General features: G+C 47.6%; 1 protein-coding gene across 6 annotated transcripts in view; it reads right to left on the bottom strand.

Moving 5' to 3' along the window:
* AHNAK (AHNAK nucleoprotein) overlaps positions 1-26257 on the bottom strand; it is a 103874-nt gene that overhangs the window by 44862 nt on the left and 32755 nt on the right. For all 6 annotated transcript variants that reach the window (XM_082629045.1, XM_082629048.1, XM_082629047.1 and 3 more), the window contains exon 5: positions 9520-9619. In XM_082629045.1, the coding sequence (XP_082485171.1) occupies positions 9520-9619 (100 nt within the window). The remainder of the gene's footprint in view (positions 1-9519; positions 9620-26257) is intronic.

Here is a 26257-nt window from a genome sequence, read left to right as displayed (position 1 = left end):
TCTCATCTCCTTCACAAAGCCTTCATCAAGGCCATTAGGTGCAGTATTTAAGAGAAAAGACCCTGGAGCCAGGCTGTCTGGATTCAAATCCTGGCTTTGCACTTCCAGCTCTGTATGACTTTGAACAAATTATTTAATCTTTCTGTGCCTCAGATTCCTCCACTGGAAAATGGAGATGAAGAGGGTGCGCAGGGTTATTGTGAAGATTAAATGAGTTAAGTCACGTAAAATATTTGTATTGTGCCCGACACATAGAAAGCACTTGATAAGGGTTAGTTCTTATTTCATTTTTATTATTACCTGACCATTTCATCCCTCTCCAAGACTCTTTTCCCTGAATTTCTACACCTGGTATAATAGAGACCACATCACTCAAGTACTTAATTATAATCAGTCTTGTACTGTTCGCTGCAATTTCATGTGTAACAAACAGGAACAAGAACATTTTATCTGTGATCAGAATATCAATAAGCAGTAGCTTATTCATAAACATAAACTATTCCTCATTCTTTACTTGCAGCATAAGGGGGAGAACTTGCCCTGCTTCTTCCTGGTAGCATTTAACCCCTAAGAGACCCAGGAGGGAAAAGATAGGGACAACGTGTCAGGAACAGGAAGACACGAAAATGCCCACAGAATGGTCCTGAAACCCATCCTCCTGGAACATTTGAACACCAAGAAGATGACATTTTGACAGACATGGTTTTCACATCAAGAAGCACTGTCTGGTGGGGGGTGGCCTGACCAGAGGCAGGGCCCTCAGCCAGTGTCTGCTCCCTGGAAGCTGAACAGCACCCAAGTAACAGAAGACCCCAAAGGCCCAGGGCCCAAGGGGCCAGCAGATGGCCATAGCATCAAGGTGGGGTGGGCCCCTGATGCTGTGCAGGCTCCCAGCTTTGCTGCCAAGGGCCTTCTGGTTTACCACCCAGACCACTGAAAGCTCATGAATCAGTCCATAGATCAAGACAATACAGGAGTTATGTGGCACTCAGCTGTTTCAGGTCTCCATTTCTTCCACTTTAAAATGAAGGGATTGGCGGAACCAGAGGATAGCTAACAAACCACCCAGTTCTGCAATTCTGCACAGTGAGTTCTTTGCGCAGTCAGAGCAAGCAAAGGCAGTCAAGGAGGACTCTGAGAGTTTGATTTCCATCAATACTACCCAAAGCACTCTAGATTCAAAGCAATCCCCATCAAAATTCCAAAGGCATTTTTCACAGAAATAGAAAAAAAAAAATCCCAAAATTTTTATGGAATCACAAAAGTCCCTGAATAACCAAAGAAACCTTGAGAAGGAAGAAAGCTGGAGGCAGCGCACGTCCTGGTTTTAAACTATATTACAAAGCTGTAGTAACCAGAACAGTATGGCATTGGCATAAAACAGACACATAGATCAATGGAACAGAATAGAGAGCCCAGAAATTAAACCATGCATTTACGGTTAATTAACTTACAACAAAGGAGCCAAGACTATACAATGGGAAAAAGATAGTCTCTTCAATAAATGAGAGTTTAATTTCCCCTTCCCCATACACAGAGCTGCACAAAAGAAGGAAAAAAACCAGAGCCACAGAATAGCCCATCTGTGCTTCATGCATTTGGCACTAGAGCCCTCCTGGCTGAAAGGTGCCAAAGCTAAGGATGAATACAACAAGGAGTGCAACTTACCCAGGTTTAAGTTTCAGCTCTGATACTTACAGGCAAGTTACCTGATTTTTGTGAAGCCTCAGTTTTCTCAGCCAATACACAAGGCTAATAATAATACTTACTTCATGCACTTATTGATTAAAATGTAAAGCACCTTGCACAGGACCCAAAGCAGAGGAGGTGCCCAAATCATTCAGAAACTGTTGATCAGGTACCCACTAAGGAACAGACACTATTCCAAGGCACTGGAGCACAGTCTTGCACAAAAAAACAAAACAAAACAAAACAAAAAACTCTCCCTTATGGAGTTTAATTTTAGAAGGAGAAGACAGATAATAAGAAATAACCTTAATAAAGGTCAGATTTCCTCAAAAGCACAGGAGAAGAATATGAAGAAAAATCAACTAGGGTAAATAGGATAGAGATGGAGGTGGGATTTCTAGGTAGACTCCTCAGCAAAGTCCACTCAGAGAAGACGAGCCTTGAATGGACACCTCAGTAAATGTCACTATTATCCTCATGGCCAGTCCTGTTGGCGCCAGGGTTTGGTGCCAACAATGTATTTTTCCTGGTGTCCAAATGAGCATTTCTCCCCAACATATCTCACAAAAGACAGTGTCAGGGTTGGAAGAGACTCAGAGTCTCTGGTTCATTTTATAGAGGAAGAATGAAACCCAAAAAGGTGGGCCGACAAAGCCAGGGTCACACGGTTAGTTCAGAGATCGAGATTGGTGCCACCTCCATTGTCCTGACTCTAAGACCAATATTCTTGCCTCTGCTTCATACCCTGTTGCCCTAGGCTGACTCAGACCATGTAAAATTGAGGCCTGGAGCCTGGAAGATTTCTCCTGGTGTTGTATTTCAGCCTGCACAGTACCTCATGGTTATTAGCTGTGCAGTCTGAATATATCTCTTTCAGACACATTTACAGGGAAAAAAAAATTATCATGAATTTGCAAGAAGAGATCACGAACCAGTGACCCCAGTTTGAACAAATGAAAATTAAAGACCATCAATTCAGGGCATCCCTGGGCACCAAGAATACCACACACACAAATGCAACCACCCTGGAACCACTTATATGACACTCCTCAGCTGTAAGGCAGCCATCAAAAGACCACAAATTTGTTGCCTTTTTTTCCCCTCAGATTGTCATCAAAATGTAAAAACACTATTTGATTTGTGTAGACTCCTTGAGCCCCTAAGAAGATACCCACAGAGTCCAGTTTGGGGAACTCAGATATGGCACAGGTTTTTGAAGGGCTGTTTGTTATAGGATAAATCCTTGCAGTGATGAGGGGTATTTACAAGAACTACTAAGGCTAAAGGGAGCTGCAAAAAGTGATCAACCCAGTTTGCTTCGTTTTGAAGCTGCCCTGGGCCAGAAGGATGAGACTGGAGCCTGGTAGCCATGGGACTTTCATACGTCTGCATAACTCTCAGAGACTAGGAATATCTGTGGGCCGTTAAGGTGGGGACCTCAAAGCACCATCCATCCATTCATTGCACAGATACTAATTGAGCACCTAGTGTGTGCCTGGCACTGTTACAGGAATTGAGGATATGACAGGAAACCAAACAAAGCCCCTGACATCATGAAGCTTACATTCTAGTGAGGAGGAAGGAAAGGAACAGATTAGGGAGTGAATATGTGTCAGACAGTGATAAGTAAGTGGGTAAAAGGCATGGGTGATGCCTGGAATCAGGAGAGCATGGGCTTGTTACTTTAAGTAACTTTTCAGAGAAGGGCTCTCTAGAGAGGTGGCATTGGAAGGGGAAGAGTTTGTCAAAGGAAGAACATTCTAGGCATAGTTCTCCGCAAACTCAAAAGCCCTGAGGCGGAACAGCAAGAGGACACTTGTGGCCTGAGCTGATGAGGGGAGGAGAGGTGGGGTCAGAAGAGCAGTGAGGGCCAACAGACCTTTGCAAGCACTTAAATTTTGCCTCGAGTGAGATGGGGAGTGAGATACTGGAATGAGGAATGACATTATTTGACTAATGTTTTTAAAGGGTTGAATTTATTGCTGTGCTCAGAAGAGACCAGAGGGGGACCAAGACTGAAACAGGGAGAGCAGTTAGGAAACAATTGTCATAATCCAGATGAGAGGTGTGGTGGCCTGGATCCGGCAGCAATGTTCAGGATGGTGAGAAGTGATTCGATTCTGGATACGGAAGATGGAGCCGATGGGAATTGCTTATTGTCTAAATATGAGTTGTAAAAGAATTCGAGAAGTCCAAGATGACACCAGAGTTTTAGCCTGAAGCACCTGAGGGTAGAGTTGACATTGATGGAGATGAAGTCCGTGGGAGGGCCTGGGGTGGGTGTGGGTGGGGGAGAAGGGAGGTAAAGAGAGAATTTTCCCACCAGGTGTTCAAGCTCTGATCTTGATTTATAAAGTCAACCTTGCCTAAGAGATGGACCATATGATCCCACAGTTCCACCACAGGGCATAACACCCAAAAGAATTGAAAGCAGGGACTCATACTTGTACACCAATGTTCACGGCAGTGCCATTCACAATAGTCAAAAAGTGGAAACAACTCAAATGTCCATTGACAGATGACTGGATAAGCAAAATGTGACCTATACATACAATTCAGCCTATAGAGGAAAGGAGGTTCTGACACATGCTACAGCATGGACGTACCTTGAAGACATTATGCTACGTGAAGTAAGCCAGCCATCAAAGGACAAATGTATGGGGCTTCCCTGGTGGTGCAGTGGTTAAGAAACCGCCTGCCAATGCAGGGGACACGGGTTCAAGCCCTGGTCCAGGAAGATCCCACATGCTGCAGAGCAACTAAGCCCGTGTGCCAGAACTACTGAGCCTGAGCTCTAGAGCCCGTGAGCCACAGCTACTGAGCCCGCATGCCATGACTACTGAAGCCCACGTGCCTAGAGCCCATGCTCCGCAACAAGAGAAGCCACTGCAATGAGAAGCCTTCACACCGCAACAAAGAGTAGCCCCCACTCGCCACAACTAGAGAAAGCCTGCGTGCAGCAATGAAGACCCACCGCAGCCAAAGATAATAAATAAATAATTTTTTTTTAAGAAAGGACAAATGTATGACTCCACCAATATGAGGCACCTAATGTAGTTAATTCATAGAGACAGAAAACAGAATCGTGGTTGCCAGGAACTGGAGGGAGAAAAGGGGAAGTTATTGTTTAATGGGTACAGAGCTTCTGTTTGGGAAGACGAAAGTGTTCTGGGGACAGAGAATCTTGATGAGTGCACAACAATGTGAATGTACTTAATGCCACTGAACTGTGCACCTAAAAATGGTTAAAACGCTAAATCTTATGTATATTTTACAAGTAAAAAAAAAGATGGCAATCTCACAGGTTAGTCCACTGGCAAGGGCTCTATAAGGCTTTAGAAGGACTTGCCTGGCAGTCCAGTGGTTAAGACTCCACACTTCCACTGCAGGGGCCACAGGTTTGATCCCTGATCAGGGAACTAAGATCCCGAATGTGCAATAAATAAATAAATAAATAAAGGCTTTAGAGATTTATAAATACAAACTCAAAAAAAAAAAATCATCCTAGAGTTTCTCCACGGTTAGTGGTAGTTGCAGGAATATCTCTACCCAATCCACCAAGAGGGCTTCAACAGGGAGAGACAGAGCACTGGGGGAGGGGCAGAGGTGAAATGAAGCCTATTCCAGGCAGAAAGAACATATGAAAGAGATACGACTGGGCTTCCCTGGTGGCGCAGTGGTTGAGAGTCCGCCTGCCGATGCAGGGGATGCGGGTTCGTGCCCCAGTCCGGGAAGATCCCACATGCCACGGAGTGGCTGGGCCCGTGAACCATGGCCGCTGAGCCTGCGCGTCCGGAGCCTGTGCTCCGCAACAGGAAAGGCCACAGCAGTGAGAGGCCCGCGTACCGCAAAAAAAAAAAAGAGAGATACGACTGGGAATTCATTGGTGGTCCAGTGAACTCCCAGTGGACTCGGTGCTCTCAAATATAAAGAGACGGGGCCCAGGTTGGATCCCTGATCAGGGAACTAAGATCTCACAAGCCACTCAGCACAGCCAAAAAAAAAGAGAGAGAGAGAGAGAGAGAGAGAGAGAGAGGACTTAAATAAGACGGCCCGAGAAGCAAAGAGGATTGAAACAACGGGAGCGGGGATGCCGTGGACCACCAAAGGTGGGGAGATCTGATGACGGCTTTGGTGACCCAGAGAAAGTCATCGTGCTTGACATCCTGTGTGAAGCTGATAAAGGGGCATAATTACAAGAGCTCACGTTACTGAGTACTTACTGTGTGTCTAAGCCCTGCACAGCTACTAACTGGCTTAATCCTCACAACCACCACAGGAAATACTCTAATCATCCTGATTTCACAAATGGGGAAACAAGAACTTGTCCCATCAGAAGGTTAGAGTAGCAGAAACAGGATTGAAACCCCGGCAGTCCAGTTCTGGAGTGGAGCTCTTAACCACTAGGCTACCCAGCTCTCAAGGCCAGACAGTGTGACATGCAAACATTGTGACTTTGGGGGTGGACATTTATAGATTCAACTCTCCAGCATTTCATCTTTCAAAACCCTCTTAGGCACTTAAGACACCACGTGGCCAGATAGATGTCTTGAGCAAAAGCCCCACTGGTCTGACCCTCACAGTCTTATCTCAAAGTCCAGCCATGGCTCTCTGATCAAACGCACTGATTTTCTGCTTATTTACCAACATGACTCTTTATGACAACAGCTGACAGCAGTGTTGCTGTGAGAAGGCCGACCCCAAGCTCTGTTCTGTTTTTAACTATTAAGGGACACGGCAGAATCCTCTTGAGAAGCTGAAGTAGAGAAAGCCAGAGGCCAATGGCAGGGGCAGGAAATGTTCGTTTCTGCTGAAGTCGCGTTTACATGAAATTCCGACTTCAAAGTCCATGAAAGTGAGGGCCATGAAAGAAGGTTTCAAAGGAAACATTTGTGAGCAGGGAAAAGCCTGTAACCTGGCCAGTAGAGGAGTCCCAGCAAGGAGAGCTGTCATCTTTCTCCTGTCGTTTAAAGCAAAGCTTGTGAAGATGAAAAGCCACAGCAAGTTCTTCTAAGCTCCACAGACTTTATGTGAATCCCCGTGCCTGGCTGCATTAATTCTACCTCCTTCTGTGCTGGCTGTTGGTAAATGCTTACTGAATGAATAGATGTGATGCATCCAGTGTATAACAAGTCCTTTGGGGAAAGGGGTCAAATCCCAATCATCTTTAAATCTTGAGACGCTTAATAAATGTTGAAGTACATTGTACTAGAAAAAAGTGCTGTGTTGGAAACGCAAACACTGTGAGAGGCTAAGCTGCTCCCAAAAGGACGAGAGAGGAGTATGCAGCCATGTGAGAGCTGGGAAGCCAGCCAGAAGCTCCTGCCATCATCTCTCTATTTTATGTGCCAGGCATACTGTGCAGGGGACCTTCCTGGGTCCCCAGGGCATGGGAAGTCTAGCAGAAGCTCAGTACTGTGGGAGTTGAAACAGGGGTGCCTGGCACCGCAGGAGGGCACTGAGCCCAGACCCAGAGGCTCAGGGGGTCTGAGGTAGTAACTCAAAGGCCCAGAAAAACGGGGGGCAGAAAGAGTGTTGGGGAGAATTGTGAAGACAGGAGCAGGGACCCACATCATGAATTTGGGTACCAGCAAGCACTTTGGTATGCCTGGGGCGAAAGGTGCACATGGGAAAGCCATGGGTGCTGAAATGGAAGCAGGTCATGGCAGCCTTGGGTGCTAAGCCAAAGACATGAACTTCACCCTGAAAGCCAAGAGGAGCCTCTGAAGAATTATAAGCAGGGGAGTAACATGATCCGATTTTTATTTTAGACTGGCCTCTACTTAAAGCTCACTCCCTCTGTGGAGGAAAAGGTCTAAGACAGGCAGACCAGTAAATAATAGTGGCAATTGCAGTAAATAATGAAAACCTAAGATGTCAGGGATGTTAAGGATGGGGGTGCTGGTGTGGCGACCAGATGGTTACAGAGCTGATCAGAGGCAGAGAAAACTCGACAGGGGTCCGGTTGGCAGGGTGAGGGGAGGCGGAGGTGGGCCCAGTGCTGGAAAGCAGGCTTGAGAATCAGTGGCCCCAAGAGATTGCCCAGAGAGTCCAGAGCAAGAAAAATAAAGAGCCCAGGACAGGTCCTCGGGAAATTCTGCCACTTGTGAGCTCGTGGGAAGAGACAAGGCCTTAAGGGGCCTTGGAAGAGGGGGCAAAGTGGTCCTAACCATGCAGACAAAAGAGAAATCACTAGGGTATTCCCTAGCGGTCCAGTGGTTAGGACTTGGCACTTTCTTGGCTGTGGCCTGGGTTCAATCCCTGGTCGGGGAACTGAGATCCCGCAAGCTGTGCAGTGAGGCCAAAAAAAAAAAAAAAGAAAAAAAGAAAAAGAAAAAAGAGAGAAATCACTAAGCCAAGGGAGGAGGGGGATTCCAGGAGGGAGAGGACACAGCACCAAGCGCCCCAAGACTTCCCTGGGCAGAATGAAGGATGAGCAAGAACAGCTCTGGGTGGAGACGGGGGAAGCCCCATAGCAGTGGGTGGAGCACTGGCATGAGTGGGACATGAGGAAGAGGTGACAGAGAAAGCAGGTGACCTTTTCAAGCAGGTTGGCTCTGCAAGGACACCACCACAGCAAGGGGGACGGGGCTGATGGAGGACGGCTTTAAAGGGGGAGGGGCGAGAGCACATTCATTTGCTGAAAGGAGCTGCCAAGATAGAGGTGGGGTGCTGAGGAGAGCGGGGGTGACTGAGGGAGGTGAGGGAAGCGTATGCACAGAACCCCTGGAGGGATTAGCCTGGGCAGCCAAGGCTAATGCCAGGATGGAGGAGGTGGGGGTGGGGGGGCGTCTGCGGGGGAGAAGGGACAGGAAACCCCAATATTCCCCGGTGACGAACAGTGACTGCTCCAGCTGGTGGGGCCATGCGAGCTGCAGGCTCGGTGAGGATTTCAACATTTCAAGAGAAGCTAGGCTATTCCTCTTGAATACATTCCCGATTTTCTGGAAATCTCCTGATTTCTTCTTCTTTTTTTTTTTTTTTTTTTTTTTGTGGTACGCGGGCCTCTCACTGTTGTAGCCTTTCCCGTTGCGGAGCACAGGCTCGGACGCGCAGGCTCAGCGGCCATGGCTCACGGGCCCAGCCGCTCCGCGGCATGTGGGATCTTCCCGGACCAGGGCATGAACCCGTGTCCCCTGCATCGGCAGGCGGACTCTGAACCACTGCACCACCAGGGAAGCCCATGGAAATCTCCTGATTTTTAAATGTTCACAACTACCTCAAATACAGTAAGCCTCAAACCTGACTGTGGCCCAAGTTAAGATCCCTATGACCAGGATTTCCACTGCCCACAGTTACTTCTTCCTCTCATCTCCTCCTTCATGTGGGCGTCTCCCCTCTGGAGAAAGCATTTCCGTTACAGGATCCAAAATACTTTTTCCTAAACTCTGTAGATCTTCACTAAACGTAGCTACTAACCCTTAAGTTCCAAGTCTCTGGTCTCTGCCCCACCCTGAATTCAACAGATACTGTCCTATAAGCCGTGTACATGTTCCACATATGCCACAAATGTTAACAGCCCTACATACAAAGAAACCCTTGAGACTCCTTTGGAAGGAGTCAATTATTCTTCTATATTCTTCTAATTCTGTGCATTTTCCACAGGCTTTTCAAACAGCTGAAAGGAGAGAGGAAGACTTGAATTTCTAGGTCCTAGAGAGGAAGGGGCGGGGCCCCTGGTGTTCTGAGCCAGCTCTCTCCTGCGTGTGACTTCTGGTCCAGGGAGGCATGGTCATCTGCAGAGGCTCCCATGAGTCTCATGTCTGGATGGAGGTATCATTATTACAATTAAAGTTATCATTTTTTCGGTGCCCACGAAACTTCTCTCACCTGTGTCTGGGGTGGAGACTGACTCTGCCCAGGCTTGGCTGGTGGCTTCCTCAGGTTTATTCTGGTCTTTGCATTCCAGGGCTGATGGCTGTGGTGCATTCTAACAACAAGGACAAGGATTGTTACCAGTCGCACATCAAATCACCCAACCAATGAACGTTTCTCAAATGCCTAATATATAAAAAAACGAGGGGCCCCACGTTTACGCCCCACCGCCTCTCAGTCCAGCCCACCCATCACTTGGAAGCTCTGCCCGTAGAAGAGATAACAGGATCTTAAGAAGTGAGCTGGCATCAGCTGAAAGACATCCTTCTGTGAAAGTCCAGTGACCCTCGTACAAAGGGGACAATGCCATCTCAGGTTCATCAGTACAGCAGACCCAGTCCCTCAAGGGTTTGGCGGTGGCAGAAGAAAAGAGATAAGGTGCAATTCAATACTGAGGAACAAGATGCTGTCAGGTGAGGAATGTGTAGAAAGGAGGGTGTGAGTTACTGTCCGCTCTGCATCTTTTCTCTGAACCACAACCGACCTGGATGCCATGCAGCAGGAGCTCTAACCAGTGGATTGAATTCCACTAAGAGCTCCTGAAGCCTATGTGGTAGATCTCCAACGCAGGGGTCACCACCGTCTCAGAGTAGGGGGTCCCCTGAGGCAGGAAAGCCTACCCGAGCACGGGGTTCCCTGGCCAATGGCAGAATCCTGTCTGGCAACGACATGGAAACCAGTTTGTGGAGAACAGTTACCATCAGCAGCTGCCACAGGCTGTTCTTTTCATGTGTTTGCTCAAGTTGAACATCATCCCAAGAAATTACTCTTTCTCAGGAGAAAGTAACTTGGAGATTGATGAATGGAATGAGTCTGGATCTTCAACTTCAAATTGGTAAATTTTCTTCTTCATGCTTTCTTTTTCCAGGTGATCTATCCTCACCATAAGTAACAAGCAAATCCCTCATTAGACTTTCCTAAGGGTCGAGACCATGGGTTATTTGTCTTTGTATCCCTGTTTATAGAGCCTAGCACATTGTCCCAGGCACTCTGGAAAAGCTTGTGGCTTGGATGGATGACTGACGAAGGAATAAAGGAAGGAAGGAAGGAAGGGAGGGAGAGAGGGAGGGAGGAAGGGAGGGAGGGAGGGGGAGGGGGAGGGGGAGGGAGGGAGGGAGGGAGGGGGAGGGAGGAGGAAGGAAGGGAGGGAGGAAGGAATATTTTTTCGATTGAATGATACTTGCATTTCTTTAACAACCACTGACATGAAAACTGAGACACAGAGAGCTTAAGTAGCTTGCCCAAGATCACACAGCTAGGAAGTCACAGAGCTGGGATTTGAACCCAGGCCACCTGGGGTTCATGAACCCACACTCAAACCTATTAAACCATCCACTTATGTTTCGCAGCATATACTAGAAAATATGAAAGAAAAAAAAAGTCCAAGGCAAAGTTACCAAAATATCCCAAAGAAGAAGTTATCCTGAAGAAAATATGGTTCTTAGCTAATTATATAGATTGCCTCGCACTGTCCTGTTGACAAAACTCATAGCCAAAACTAGAGCACTTTAGAAACAAGAGATTAATATTACTAAACTAGCAAAACAAAGATTCTGTAGTAGTTGGACTGGATAAAGGGGTAAAAACCAAATTCGGTTTCAACTGACCTTAGGAAAGGAGATAATCAAATCAGCAAGCAAATGGTTTTCTGATACAAATATGAAATTAATCTGATACAAATAGGAAATTATTCTGAAACCATCAGAACAAGTCACCCTGCCTTAAAATCCTATAATCCCTCTAAATATGTAAACCTCGGAAGGAAGCCACTATTAAATCCAGGCGTACTGAGTGGTGAGTCCAATTCAATCCCCAGAGATTAATATTAAGGCACTAAGTGATACACTAAGGTGTATCTTGTTAGTAACAGAGAACAGTGCCCAGAGGAAACTTTCAGGGAGAAAAATCCTTCCACAGCCACCATTTTGGTGTCTTCCTGAATACAGAGGATGAGAAAAATAGAAGAAAGAACCCAAGACATCGAGGTGGAGATGGGGAAGAGAAAGAGTCATGAAATTAAATGGTGTAAAAATTTAAATGCTCTTAAAGCTTTTCCTTTTATTTTATTTTATTTATTTATTTATTTTTATTTTTATTTTTTTTGCGGTACGCGGGCCTCTCACTGTTGTGGCCTCTCCCGTTGCGGAGCACAGGCTCCGGATGCGCAGGCTCAGAGGCCATGGCTCACAGGCCCAGCCGCTCTGCGGCATGTGGATCTTCCCGGACCAGGGCATGAACCCGTGTCCCCTGCATCGGCAGGCGGACTCTCAGCCACTGCACCACCAGGGAAGCCCAAAGCTTTTCGTTTTAAAAGGGACTCCCCGGCACTTCCCTGGCGGTCCAGTGGTTAAGACTCCATGCTTCCACTGCAGGGGGCACAGGGTTCCATCACTGCTCAGAGAACTAAGATCCTGCATGCTGCACAGTGTGGCCAAAACAAATAAAAAACAAATAAAAGGGACTCCTCTGTGGAAAACATTGTACTAGATGATGTGTGAGCTTGGAAAAGATTAAGGCAGGATCCAGCCAGTGGTACAGCTTCTGATGTACCAGAAGATGGGCCTGGTATCATCTAAGTCAAGCAAGGGACAAAACCAACGACTTCTGCTGACGTGTCCCATGCTGATCAAAGGAGAAACCCAGAGGCCGGGAGCAGAGAATGTACTGCTGTGTCAGACCAGACAATTGGCATCGTCATTCCAGGGCATGACCACTGTGTGGCAGGAACGGACGTGAAGGAAGGGCAGGCTGTGGCCAAAGAACTCGTTGGAGCCATTCCAGAGAAGAGAGGATGGGGGGCTGGGTGGGGCATTCCCCAGTGGCCCTCCAAGACCCCAGACGCTGGGTTTTACATCTAAAAGGTACAGTGAACTGTGTGGAGAAAACTGATACATAACGAGATTCCCCTGCAAAAGGGTAGAGACCGGCTTAGTTACTCGCTCCCTGTAAAATAGTAACAGAGCACATAGTGGTTAAATAGTGTTATTACTATACATGTTATTATGTTACTAATGTGAATCGCTCACAGTTTCCTGGCCAGGAAGATTGAACCAAAATTTTTATTTTAACAATGAAATCATGTTTTTTTGACCAACAGATTGGTAAAAAATAAAACAGCTCAATAAAAACAAATAAGGGTATAGAGAAAGCAGGGGCTTTCATGCCCAGAATGTACATAGATACTGCCTTTTGGGAGGGCGATTGGGAGCAGCTATTAAAATGTTAAATGCATGTGCTCCTTCGCCCAGCAATTCCATTGCTAGGTATCTGAGTGAAATCCTTGTACATGTGCTCAAAATGGCGTGTGCCGGGATGTTCCTAGACACGGGAAACAACATGCAACATACAATATTTCATCTAGGCTATGCAATATTTCACAACAGTGAAGGAGAATGAAGCAGATCTGTATTTACCTACACAGAACATCTCCAAAACATACTAAGGGGAAAAAAGCAAATTGCAAAACAATATGCTATGGTCTGTTTTTTTTTTTTTTATGGCTGTGTTGTGTCTTCGTTGCTGCACGTGGGCTTTCTCTAGTTGCAGTGAGCAGGGGCTACTCCTTGTTGCGGTGCACGGGCTTCTCATTGTGGTGGCTTCTCTTGTTGCAGAGCACAGGCTCTAGGCCCACGGGCTTCAGTAGTTGTGGCATGAGGGCTCAGTAGTTGTGACTTCCGGGCTCCAGAGCACAGGCTCAGTAGTTGTGGTGCACGGGCTTAGTTGCTCCGTGGCATGTGGGATCTTCCCGGACCAGGGCTCGAACCAGTGTCCCCTGCACTGGCAGGCGGATTCTTAACCACTGCGCCACCAGGGAAGTCCCAATGCTATGGTCTTCTTTATGATTTATTTTAACCCACCAAACTATAGACGTCTGGGTTACTCTACAGATATGTCCAAAAGCTTCGAGCAAAGTCTGCAGGGGGCATGCCAAGATTATGGCAGTGGCTAGCACTATGGAGGAGCGTGCAAGCGGGCTTGGGACAAGGAGAACAGCCCTTTTTAAAATTTTTTATAAAAACGACTTGCTATGCGGTGTAATTAAAAACTAAATCTTTGAACATGTTAGCTCTAAAAATGTCTACCTGCCCAATCGAGTGTCCATCAGGGTTGGAAGTATTTTACCAGCTGTAATTACTTCAACAAGAGGAGGTTCATTCAACAGATATTTATTGAGCACCTACTATGGGCCAGGCACTGTTCTAGACTCTGGGGAATATTAAAAATATCTGCTTTCGTGGAGTTTATATTCCAGGGGAGTTTATGGCATCATCTCCTTGGGGCGGCAGGGGGCGGTGTCTCTGGGAGAGAAGCTGCCCAGAGGCAGGGTCAGCTCTTCTAGGCCAGGGAAAGAGGAAGAGGTGTCTGCAGTTGGGCAGCTCCAGTGCCACTCCCCAGGCCTTGTGAAGGGACTGAGAACCAAGTATGGAAGGAGGGAAGGGGACAGCCAAGCTCTGGTCTGGCTTAGGAGGCCTGGGTCCTCAGGGCTACCAAGAAGAGATCCCTTCCTGCACGGGGCCACTTAGAATGATGATGGCTGAGAGCCAACAAGTAGGGGGACAGAGGGACAGAGAGTAAGAGGAAAGTGAGTGGAAGGAAGTAAGATTAGAGAGGAAAGGAGCTCGTGGAGGAGCAGGCGTTGCTCCACCTTGGCCAAAAGCGGGGAGACCATCACTCCCTTCAAGTGTCATGTGGCGCCAGAGCAAGGCCCAGCAGCCCTGACTGTGCTGGGAGCTATGTGAGAGCCTGCCATTCCTCAGCATCCTCACTTCCCCTCCTCCTGCCCCTCTGTCCCCGACACCAGGGCACCTGATTTCTGCTTTGCTTCCTGTCTGAGCTGAACGGAATAGGGAATTGGATAGGTGAAGTGACTCCAGAGAGGTCTAACCTGAAAAAGCAGAACTGAGACTAAGCTTACCACAGTAATCATTTTACAGTATATACATAGATCAAATCATTATCTTGTACACCTAAAGCTAACACAACATTATATGTCAATTACATGTCAGTAAAACTGGAAAAAGAAAAAGTGGAACTGAATTTGTGGCTTACTCAAGAGATTAAATGTACAGTTTAAGGACAGAGGGTTAAGGGAATCCTGTAACCCAGAGCAACCTGCATCCACAGGATGATGGCACGGAGGGGACCCTGGGGTACACACAGAGGAATGACTCAATAATAGTGAAATGGGAGACATCCTTAAAAAGCCAGTAAGGGAGAGATTTCAGGCTCGGGCAGCCTCTCCTGAGGCCTTCAAATCATCCCTCAGAGGCCCCAGGGATGCCCCACCTGACCCTGACCCAGCCAGCGTCATGTGATGCCAGTTCACACGGGTGCTGGGAGGCAAAGGTAATCTGATTGTTCTGGAAAGTCATGTTTGCTAGGGAAGACTGGCTCTGTTAAAGATCAGTGTCAGGTTTGAACCTGTTCTTCCCAGACCCACGTGCTGTACCTCAGAGAGCAAGACAGGGAGAAACGCAGGGCGGTGTGAGCAGCTTTGCAGAGGTCTGATGATTTATAAGATCCAAGTGGGTTTAAAACTGCCATGCCCAGTTGACCGGACTGGACCTCAAGCTAAAGAATCACCTCCACTTCATTTCTTTTCCACTTTGAACTCAGAGAATCAACGGGGAGATTCCTGACCCACCACCTCACATAGTAAATAATCCTTTCAATAGAGAATGGATAAACAACAAGGTCCTACCGTATAGCACAGGGAACTATATTCAATATCCTGTGATAAACCATAATGGAAAAGAATATGAAAAAGAATGTACATATATGGGGCTTCCCTGGTGGCACAGTGGTTAAGAATCTGCCTGCCAATACAGGGGACACAGGTTCAAGCCCTGATCTGGGAAGATCCCACATGCCACAGAGCAAATAAGCCCATGTGCCACAACTACTGAGCCTGAGTTCTAGAGCCTGCGAGCCACAGCTACTGAAGCCCGCGCGTCTAGAGCCTGTGCTCCGCAACAAGAGAAGCCACCGCAATGAGAAGCCCGCACACCGCAACAAAGAGTAGCCCCCGCTCGCCGCAACTAGGGAAAGCCTGCGTGCAGCAATGAAGACCCAACGCAGCCATAAATAAATAAATAAATTTATTTTTTTAAAAAAGAATGTGTATATATATGTATGTATAACTGAATCACTTTGCTGTACAGCAGAAATTAACACAACATTGTAAATCAACTATACTTGAATAAAATTTTTTTTAATTATTAAAATAATAATGCTTGGGCTTCCCTGGTGGCGCAGTGGTTGAGAGTCCACCTGCCGATGCAGGGGACACAAGTTTGTGGCCCGGTCCGGGAAGATCCCACATGCCGCGGAGCGGCTGGGCCCGTGAGCCATGGCCGCTGAGCCTGCGCATCCGGAGCCTGTGCTCCGCAACGGGAGAGGCCACAACAGTGAGAGGCCCGCGTACCGGGAAAAATAAATAAATAAATAAATAAAACTAATGCTTTCTTCTCGCTCTCGGCTGGCAAGTCCTTCCCAGCTCAGGAGCCTGTTCTGTGAACAAGGAACCAGCATAAGGCACCTGGGTCAGCTACCATTTGCACAAGTCTGCACGGGGCTGGCAATGGTGTTTCTCTCTTGGCAACTCGAGGTGTACATTGCTTAAACACATGGCATTGCTTTAAAATACACAATTCCCCAGGAGATTTCTGATCTCAATGCCTCCAAATCTTTCTCTTTTTTTTTCTTTTTTCAAATCTACTTTCTAGAAGGACTTTGCCCAAACCTGAGAAAGATAAACACACTTGGCAAACCCCAGCCTCACTGTCCTCAACAGAGGCTTGGAAACGCCCTGAAAGGCGTGGATGTGAGTGCCATGTGCTCAGACACCGCATATGCTCCCCTGCTCACATGTCACTATTTCACAGCCAAGTGCTTCCCAGCAAAATACACAAGGGCTTTGTCTCAATCTGCAACAGTCTGCACTGGCATTGGAGCCACTGTCACTGTGTCTGTCCAGCTCAGAAAGAACAGCTGGGTGGAGGGTGGCAGTGAGCTGCCATGGAGAGAGGGTCAGCCCCACCTCGCTTCAGGGGGAAAACACAACTCTGCACATCCTGGCTGGGATTTCTGGTCACAAATCTCACTAGGAAGGAAGGGATGGGGAAGAAAATGAAGGTGATTTTTTTTGTATTGCTCCCTTAATAAAACAAAGCCTAAGGACTTCTCTGGTGGCACAGTGGTTAAGAATCCTCCTGTCAATGCAGGGGACATGGGTTCGAGCCCTGGTCCAGGAAGATCCCATATGCCACAAAGAAACTAAGCCTGTGTGCCACAACTAACTGAAGCCCGCGCACCTAGAGCCCATGCTCCGCAACAAGAGAAGCCACAACAAAGAGTAAACCCCGCTCGAAACAACTAGAGAAAGCCCGCGCGCAGCAAAGAAGACGCAACGCAGCCAAATAAATAAATAAATAAATAAATAACAAAGCCTGGTCAGGGCATCAGAATCTCACCCGAGGGACTTCCCTGGTGGTCCAATGGTTAAGACTCTGTGCTCCCAATGCAGGGGGCCCAGGTTCGATCCCTGGTCAGGAAACTAGATCCCTCATGCCACAACTAAAAGAGCCTGAATGCCACAACTAAAGATCCTGTATGCCCCAACTAAAGATCCCACTTTCTGTAACAAAGATCCCGCATGCCCCAACTAAGACCCAGCGCAGCCAAATAAACAAATATATTTTAAAAGATTTATTTATTATTTATTTATTTTTATTTTTGGCTGTATCGGGTCTTACTGCGGCACGCAGGATCTCCGTTGAGGCATGCGGGCACTTCGTTGCAGCGCGCAGGCTTCTCTCTAGTTGTGGCCCACAGGCTCCAGGGCACGTGGGCTCTGTAGTTGTGTCGCGCAGGTTCCAGAGTGCGTGGGCCCTATAGTTTGCAGCTCGCAGGCTCTCTAGTTGAGGTGTGCGAGCTCAGTAGTTGTGGCACGCGGGCTTAGTTGTCCTGCAGCATGTGGTATCTTAGTTCCCTGACCAGGGATCGAACTGGCAGCCCCGGCATTGTAAGGCGGATTCTCTACCACCAGACCACCAGGTAAGTCCCTAAATAAATATTTTTTTTTTAAAAAAAGAGTTGCATCTGAAAGATGCATTTTTTAAATAAAAACAAAATAATCAGTTGGGAACAGAATAATCAAAAGTCACACTTTCCAGACTTAATTGACATTTCAGATGTCAGTCACCGGTACTGGACCAAACTGATCAGATTTGGGGAACCTCCTCCTCCTCCACACCCCAGCATTCTTCCCCTCCCCCTTCGTCAACTGCAATTCTTGGCCATCAAATCTCTGCTGTAATTCTGGTGTGGGCCATCTCCAACCCACCCGTGACCTACCTGCGTCTCCCACCAAAACCCCACAGGTCTCTTCCCCACTCAGCACCCCCTCTGAAGCAGCCACCCCACATTTCTTAGATCAGCTCTTCACTTTTTCAGTCTCCAAGCTTTTTTTTTTATTATTGAAGTATAGTTGACTTATAATGTTGTGTTAATTTCAGAGGTATAGCTAAGTGATTCAGTTACATATATAAATATATATATATTTCTTTTTCAGATTCTTTTCCATTATAGGTTATTACAAGATTGAGTCTCCAAGCTTTTGCTTTACCTCCTTTTCCACCCCAACAAGGCAGTCCCACATGCTGGAAAAGTGTGGATTTTGAAGTTTGCTGACTTTCCATCCTTTACTGAAGTTAAATCAGGCTCATCAACAGCTCAAGGAGAGCAGCTGATTTGCACAATTTGCGTAATAACTTATTAGGGAATCATTTCTGGTGTTTGTTTCTTTTGTTTGCTTTTGGATTTCATTTTGTTTCTTTTTGTTGGATTGTTTTTACCCAAAGTCTAAGGGAATGCATTGGAGAGCAGGGAAATATGCAATAATGGACAGAAGGAAAATAGGAGTCCATGTCGCTAAGGGGAGGTGTATTAAGTGATAAGACAGTGATAGGAGGGCTGATGGAGTTTCTGCCACGAGCTGTGCACCATGTGCCTGGCACTGTGCTGGCAATATGATGGTGGATGAGCTGACCGCCTCCCTCCCTCACAGGGCTGACAGTCTGATGGGGAGGCAGCTAGACAAGCAACCAGTTACTGATGATCTAATATGAATAGTGCTGAGAACAGGAAAGTACAGAGCAACGCGGGTGCACAGACTGTGGGGGGAGGATGGGGGGGTGTTTGTGTGTCAGGGGAAGAAGACTTCCAGGAGGAAATGCTCCCTAAGCTGAAACCCAAAGGATTGCGGAAGAGAAGCTTGTTGAAAGCCAGGGGGCCAGAGAGCAGGAGATGAAAGAGCTGGGTGTGGCTGGAGAGGCCGTCTTGAGGCTTCAGGGGCTGACAAGGACCAGAGTTAAAAAGAGGGGCGTGCCAAACTGGAAATAACCCAAATGTGTTTCAGCAGTTTAATGGATAAGCAAACTATGGTACATTCATACAATGGAATACTACTCAGCAATAAAAAGGAATGAATTATCAATATACACAACTTGGACAAATTTCAAGTTCATTATGCTGAGTGAAATAAACCAGTCTTAGGTTACATGATCTGTGTGGTTCCTTTAATATGACATTCTCAAAAAGACAAAACTATACTGAGGGAGAACAGATTTGTGGTTGCCAGGGAATCAAGGGATGGTGTGACTATAAAGGGAGAGCTAAGGGTTTCAGGGCTTGAGGAGGTTTTCCTGATTATGGTGGTAATTACATGAATCTATACATGTGTTATTGAATAAAATTCATAAAAGTACAAAAAAAAATAGGGGAGTGCTCGAGGACTCCCTGGGACCTTGGGTGGAGCCGGAAAAGCTCAGACACGCCCAGAGCCACCTCCAAGACCTTTTCTTCCCTCTGTGAACCTACATGCTGTCTCTATAAAGCATCCCCGGCCAACTCTTCACTCAGTGAGAAGGGGCCCATCCACATCAGAGCAAAGAGAGCGGCAGACACGCCCCACTCCCCATGTTTTTTCCTGTACTTATTTCAGCCACCAGAGAAGCCCTATCAAAGGTTCTCCATGATTACATAACAAGAACAGGGCAAGCAAGCTTTGGGGGACGCACGGAATCCAGACGTTTCCCCTTTAAAAATTGCAAAACACCGAAAGCGTGTGTGAGCAAAACATGCAGTGCAGGCTGTTTCCCTGGGTTGCTGGCAAGGTCTGGAATCACCATCCAGTGGCAAGAACCCTGTTAGCCCAAGGTGTTTATTTCCTTTTGATAAACAGTAGCGTGTAATTTCCCATTTTTAGGGACAATAATTACTTCAAACAAAGGGCAGTTACCAAAGGGCGTTTACATTATTTAGAAGGACTGGTTCTCCTCCGTAAGAGAACTGCAGCTCCGTTTTTTCAAATAATAATAATAATTTTTTAAAACTTTAGCTAAAAGCATTCATTTGTCTCTTAGATAAGATTCAAGAAACAAGTACTTTTTGGAACACAGGGTGTTTAAATAGAAGAAGGAAAGAAAAACACCACCTCTTCCCCTCCAGGCCTCCTGGACCACCAGCTCTAACCCCAGCCACGCTTGGCACCGACAATGCCCACCTGGCACTTCTCCCTCCCGCAGCTAAATTCCTAGAATTTATTTTCTAGGAATTTAGTCAATCCACACCGAATGCCTCCACTCTCTCACTTAACATCCCTAATCTGCCTGAAGGGCCCACTTGAAATTCAAGTTGTGAGCGAACTTGCACTCTTACAAGCAGAAAAAGCCCTGGTATTATTCTCTCCTGCCTGTTCACATTCCAGCCCTCCCCACTGCCTGGCCACTGAGCCAGAGGATGGAGGCCAGGATGGTGGCCCTGTGTCCTGGTGGAGACCACACCTCCAGGTAAAACCCCAAACCCAGGCCACAGGGCACTGGCTGGAAAGCCAGGGGTTGTCAAAAGCCTTCTCCCTCACCTGGCCTGGAGTGGGGGACCTTAAGACAGGCAGGGGACAGGAATTCCCTGGCGATCCAGTGGTAAAGACTCTGGACTTCCACTGCAGGGGGCATGGGTTAGATCCCCGGTCGGGGAACTAAGATCCCATAAGCCGCCCAGCGTGGCCATACAAAACAAAACAAACAAAAAGGCAGGAGTCTGAATGCCAGGCTACAGGCGAGGGGCCATGTCAGGCCTCCAGAGGGGAAAGCAAGGCGGGCACCTACCCATGCTGTTTGTGAGGCTTTGCTAAAAGGCTCTCCAGACCCGAAATACCCAGAGCTGGCCCGCCCAAAGGCCTGAAATAACCACCAAGAGGGACCCACACCTCAGGGCCCAAAAGTCCTCTTGTTAAATGTAAATATCCCAAAGAATTAACATACAGGGCCCCGGCACTCTCCAGCACAGCAGTTTCTCAGAGTACAAAGCTGTCGATTGACTAAGGGAAAAGCTTGTGTCCCTGCAAGGCTTAGGGCTTAGGGACCCACCAGGGTAAGGTGGCTAGCTCCCACGGCCGCGCCCTCCCTGGGAGGTGTGAACCTGGCTTCCAGCAACTTCCCGACGCACCACGCCCCTCACCCCCCACCCCCACCCCCGGTCTTCCTTTTCCTCTTTCCTCCCCGCTGTGCCCCGCGCCCTACCCCACTCTGCCAAAGCACGGCTGGTGGCTCGCAGCAGCCCAGAGGTGGATAGAAATCTGCCTGGCAACGAGTCACGGGGACCTGGATGCGGCCTGGCAATTGGCAGTTCGGCCGAACGGGGCGTGGCGTCAGATGCTCCCTAGAGACTGTCCTGTGCGCGCCCCCCACCCCGGTCCCTCCCTCCCAGGCTCCCTCTCACTTCTCCCGGACCGCGAGTCTCCGGAAGGCTCCCTTACTCCCTGGAAAATGGCGGCCCCATGATTACATTATGGAGGGCTTAAGGGTGTCACCTGGTTTCTGGTTGGAGCGGAAGAACTTGAAGTTGCAAGAATGCTGTTTTATTTAGGTGGTAAATTCATTTGGGGCGCTAGGAGGGACTTAGATAGGGAGCGGGGCTAAAGTCCCCTCAAAGGCCTTCGGCGCAGTCCCTGCTCCCTGTAGGTCCTGTCTTCTTTCCTTCCCTCCGCGCGCCCTGACACGCTCCCAGCTGCTCGTTCCAAATCGTCCCCCTTCCTGGGGCTTTGCTCCTCCCCTGCTGCCTTCTCCCTCCCAGCACCGGCCACGCCGCATCACCTCTGCCCTGTCCCGGGCTCGCTTTTCAGTTTTCCCCATAGATTACTTTTTACTTCCTTCTTCCCTCGGGCCCCCATAATCTCCGGAGGAAAGAGCCAGTGGTCCAAACTCGTGGAGGCCTCAGTTCCTTCCCCTTGGGCGGGGCGCCGCTGGTGGGTGGGACAGAGCAAGTGCTCCGCTCACACGGCTCAGGGTTAGCGAGTTCTCAAGCTGGGCTCCAACTGGCCTCAGCTTTGGAGCCCAGGAGGCCTGCAGGCAAAGGGATGAGGGAGACTGTCCACGGTTGGGAACAACTCTGCTGCCCAAAACTCCTCTCTGGAGCCCCCTCACATTCCCAGGTCCTCCCCAAGAGAGGATCCCCAGAGGCCTCAGCTGGCCTGCATTCCTGAAGCTGGGGGGCAGCCAGTCCACTGGATGGGGTGGTGGAAGGGGCCTCCAGGCTTCCTGGACAGCTGTCAGGAACAGTGGGTGAGGCAGTTATAATGCAAATGCTTTGATTGTCGTTTCTCCCTTGTTTATCATCATCCTGGAAGAGTGAATACTCAGGAGGGGAAAAGACTGGGGAGAGGGGCTGGCAGCAGCTGACAAGGTTGAACCGGGGCCAAGGGTTCACTTCGCTTGAGGCCTGGAGCCTACCCCTAGCCCCCAAATGGGCAAATGAATAAGAGCCTTTTCTGGGCTGGACCAGAAACCAGCCAAGTTGCCGGGGTCTCCAGTTTCTGCTACTTACTAGCTGTGTGACCCTGAACATAATTGCTTAACCTCTCTGAGCCTCAGTTTCTATGTCTGAGGAAAGTAATACCCACCTCATAGGGTTGTAGAAGTCAAAAGAGATAAAGTGTGTACAATACATATACAATGCCTAACACAAAGTAAGTATTCAATAGAAATGGCTAACACTTCCAGTACTTACTATATGCCAAATACATTATACTGTATGTGTTAACGTACATCATCCTCACAAAACTGCTATGAGAGAGGTAATGTATCATCACTATTTTACAGATAAGGGAAGTGAGGCACAGAGAGGTTCAATAACTAGCCCAAGATCACACAGCTAGGAAGTGGCAGAACTGATAGCTACCACCATCATCATCATTATCATCATCATCATCATCATTATTCCCTTACTTATTCCCTTGCAGGCTCCTTGAGGAAATGGGCTTTGCCCATAAGTATTTAATAACTGCTTCAGTTCTCAAAAGGTCAAGGCCCTACAAATTTTGAAAGACAGCTTCCATTTCCTAAAACCTCCACAGAAAAAAATTCCCGGGTTCCTCAGGGAAGCAGCAATGGCATCAGGGGAAAGGGGGAAAAATGCTTTTTTAAATTAAAAAAAAATTTTTTTTTTCTGGCCGCACCCTGACATGCGGGATCTTAGTTCCCCAACCAAGGATGGAACCCCTGCAGTAGAAGCATGGAGTCCTAACCACTGGACCACCAGGGAAGTCCCAAAATGCTTTTTTTTTTTAATTAGAAAGCTTGGATTGACCTAGAGAGAGTCACCTCTTCCAGCTCTAAGGGTGGAGACGGATTGCTTCACTTCTCTGAACCTCACTTTTCTATAGCCTTCTGGCCAGGGGCCGAGTGAAAACTCAGCATGAGATCTCAAGAGATGGGCACCTTGTGGACCACCAGGCCCTGTCCCGAGAGAAGCTCTTCTTTCTTAACCCTTTCTGATCATCGGCCCCGCTGCTGGGAGGTTTTACCGTTAAGGCCAGGTCTCAAGTTTGTGGTGGAAAATAACAGAGATTTTTAAAGGGAATTGAAACCACCGGCCTCAGCAGAATGTTCCACACACATTTGCTCTGGCCCATGCATGGCAGCAGTCAGCCTTGGGAAGCACTAGCAAATGCCTGACTCCACGGGGCGATTCAGAGGCCGTAAACAGCTCTGGCATTCCCAACCCGTGGCAAGCATTCATGCACTGAATTCTTTGTCCTGATGGGGACGGACAGAGAGCTACTCTGTGGTGCAAAGCCCCAAGCCAGAACTCCAGTTTCCAAACACCAGCCAGAAAGCACGCCAAGGCCGAGGCACGCAGGCCACCAGCCCTTTCAGCCCTATTTTGCTTGCAAAATAAACTTGCCCAAACTTGGACTTCTTTCTTGAAAACTTGGGTTTACTTTTAATTCCAAAGGGGAAAAAAACACAGCGCTGTTACAATGGAGAAACTTGGCAATCTCCTCCTTCACCAAGGGATCCAAGTCATGAGGGTCCTGAGCAGTGACCCCACTCCACTTCTGTGGGATCTCTGCCCCACAACACATAACCTGAACCCAAGCATGAGGAAATATCCTCAGACAAACCCACACTGAGGGACGTTTCTGCAAAACAACTGGCCCTGTACACTTCAAAAATCTCAGTGTCACAAATGACAACAAAAAGCAAAGGAAGTGGGAGAGAGATGCAAGAGGGAAGAGATATGGGAACATATGTATACGTATAACTGATTCACTTTTGTTATAAAGCAGAAACTAACATACCATTGTAAAGCAATTATACTCCAATAAAGATGTAAAAAAAATAAAAATAAAAAATAAAATAATAAGGGGGAAAAAAAAAAAAAAGCAAAGGAACTGTTCCAAAGTGAAGAAGCTAAAGAGACCATGACAATTAAATGTCACATGGGATCACAGATGGTTGAAGCCTAAGTGGGAAAAAAGACATTGCTACAAGGAAATTGTAATTACTGGGGCAATTGGTAAAATTTAAATATGGGCAATATGTCAGATAATAATAACAATGTTTAATAACAATGAATTTGGCTCTTATCTTGTGGTTATATAAGAGAATGTCCATACATGCTGAAGGATTTAGGAGTAAAGGGTCATGATGTTTGCAATTCACTTTCAAATGATTCAGCAGATATAATGATAATTATAACATCTAGAGAGAGAGATTAAAACCAACAAGGTAAAACTGGGAAATCTAAGTGAAAGTTATATGGATATTCACTTGCAAGTAGGTTTGAATTCAAAATAAATACACTGTAAAAAAAAAAAAAAGGAACGTCTGGGCTTCCCTGGTGGCTCAGTGATTGAGAGTCCGCCTGCCCATGCAGGGGACGCAGGTTCGTGCCCCAGTCCGGGAAGGTCCCACATGCCGTGGAGCAGCTGGGCCCGTGAGCCATGGCCACTGAGCCTGCGCGTCTGGAGCCTGTGCTCCGCAACGGGAGAGGCCACAACACCGAAAGGCCCGCGTACCGCAAAAAAAAAAAAAAAAAAAATAGGATCGTCAGTTACAAGCTGAGCAGCATCTCTCACGTCACAGCTAACACGCAATGCCAGAGAGCTAAGATGGGACTTGAGAAATGAGACGCACGTGCCAGCAACATGCAAAGTCCTGGGGGTGCAGTGCCTTGGCTTTGGGCCACTAGAGACATAGCAGTATTTCAACAGTGCTGTTGCTCAAAACACTTGAGTTGGTTTACCAGCCACATGGGAAAATTAGTTGCACTACATTATAATCATGCCTCGTTTTTGACCCCAAACAGCCCCATCCACCTAATTAACCAGCCTTGCTTCTGAAAAGATCATAGACTATTGGAACTGGCAAGGGCCTTAGAGAATGCGTGCCTTATCCATGTTACAAATGAGTAAACCGAGGCTCAAAGAGGGGCCTTCACTTGTTCAAGGTCATGGCGAATCCCACTGACTCCCAGGCTAGTGGTCTTTTCAGGGTTTTGTCCTGGGAACCCTGGAGGATCTTCCAGGCCCTTTGGCTATTTGCAGGCCTCAAGAGAGGAAGATTTGTGCTTCCCCAAGGAAATTGTTACTTTTTTTTAATGCACAAGTGATGTTGAGAGCAGTTCCAAAAGAGAGGGGACAAAAATATTCTTAACAGTAAAATTTTCACAGAAGTAAGTGTAGCACCTCCCAAGTATAAGTGTGCTCGTTTAAAACAAAAATTGTCGTATTACTTTATGATCATACCTTAGATACATCCCACATGACTGTGGCTATTTTAAGAAACCTCAATACATAGAAAGTCACACTTGCCAAACAGAAAAATGAGGATGAGGGCATTGTCCTGGTCGTTCTCTATCTCGCCACCCACCCTGAGACCCCTTCTACCCGCTTCTCTGCCCTGCTCTGTGCCTCCGGAAGGCCAGTCCCTCTACCCGCAAGTTCTGGGCTCAGGACTTCCCGGGTGGCGCAGTAAGACTCAGTGCTCCCAATGCAGGGGGCCCGTGTTCGACCCATGGCCAGGGAACTAGAGCCAACATGCATGCCGCAACTAAGAGTTCACATGCCTCAACTAAGGAGCCCGCCTACTGCAGCTAAGACCCGGCACAACCAAATAAATAAACTTAAAAAAAAAAAAAGACCTGGGCTCGCTTGCCCTCCAGTGCAAGGCACCAGCAGAAGCAAAGGTCAGGGTGCTTATTCCTGCTTCTCATGGAAGGCAGTTCTGGCAGATGCTGTGGCCCCTCATGGCTAGATTCCAGGAATACCATCTCTTCCCAGGCCTCTTCAGGCCTAGGGGTAGCACCAGCCTCCCGCTGTCCCTGGGGGTCTCACCACTCCTTGCTGGCT

The sequence above is a fragment of the Mesoplodon mirus genome (genome assembly GCF_964341445.2).
Source record: "Mesoplodon mirus genome assembly, chromosome: 7".
In the NCBI taxonomy this organism is placed as follows: domain Eukaryota; kingdom Metazoa; phylum Chordata; class Mammalia; order Artiodactyla; family Ziphiidae; genus Mesoplodon; species Mesoplodon mirus.
The sequence above is the reverse complement of the archived record's forward strand: the minus strand, read 5'-3'. Positions and strand labels throughout refer to the sequence as shown.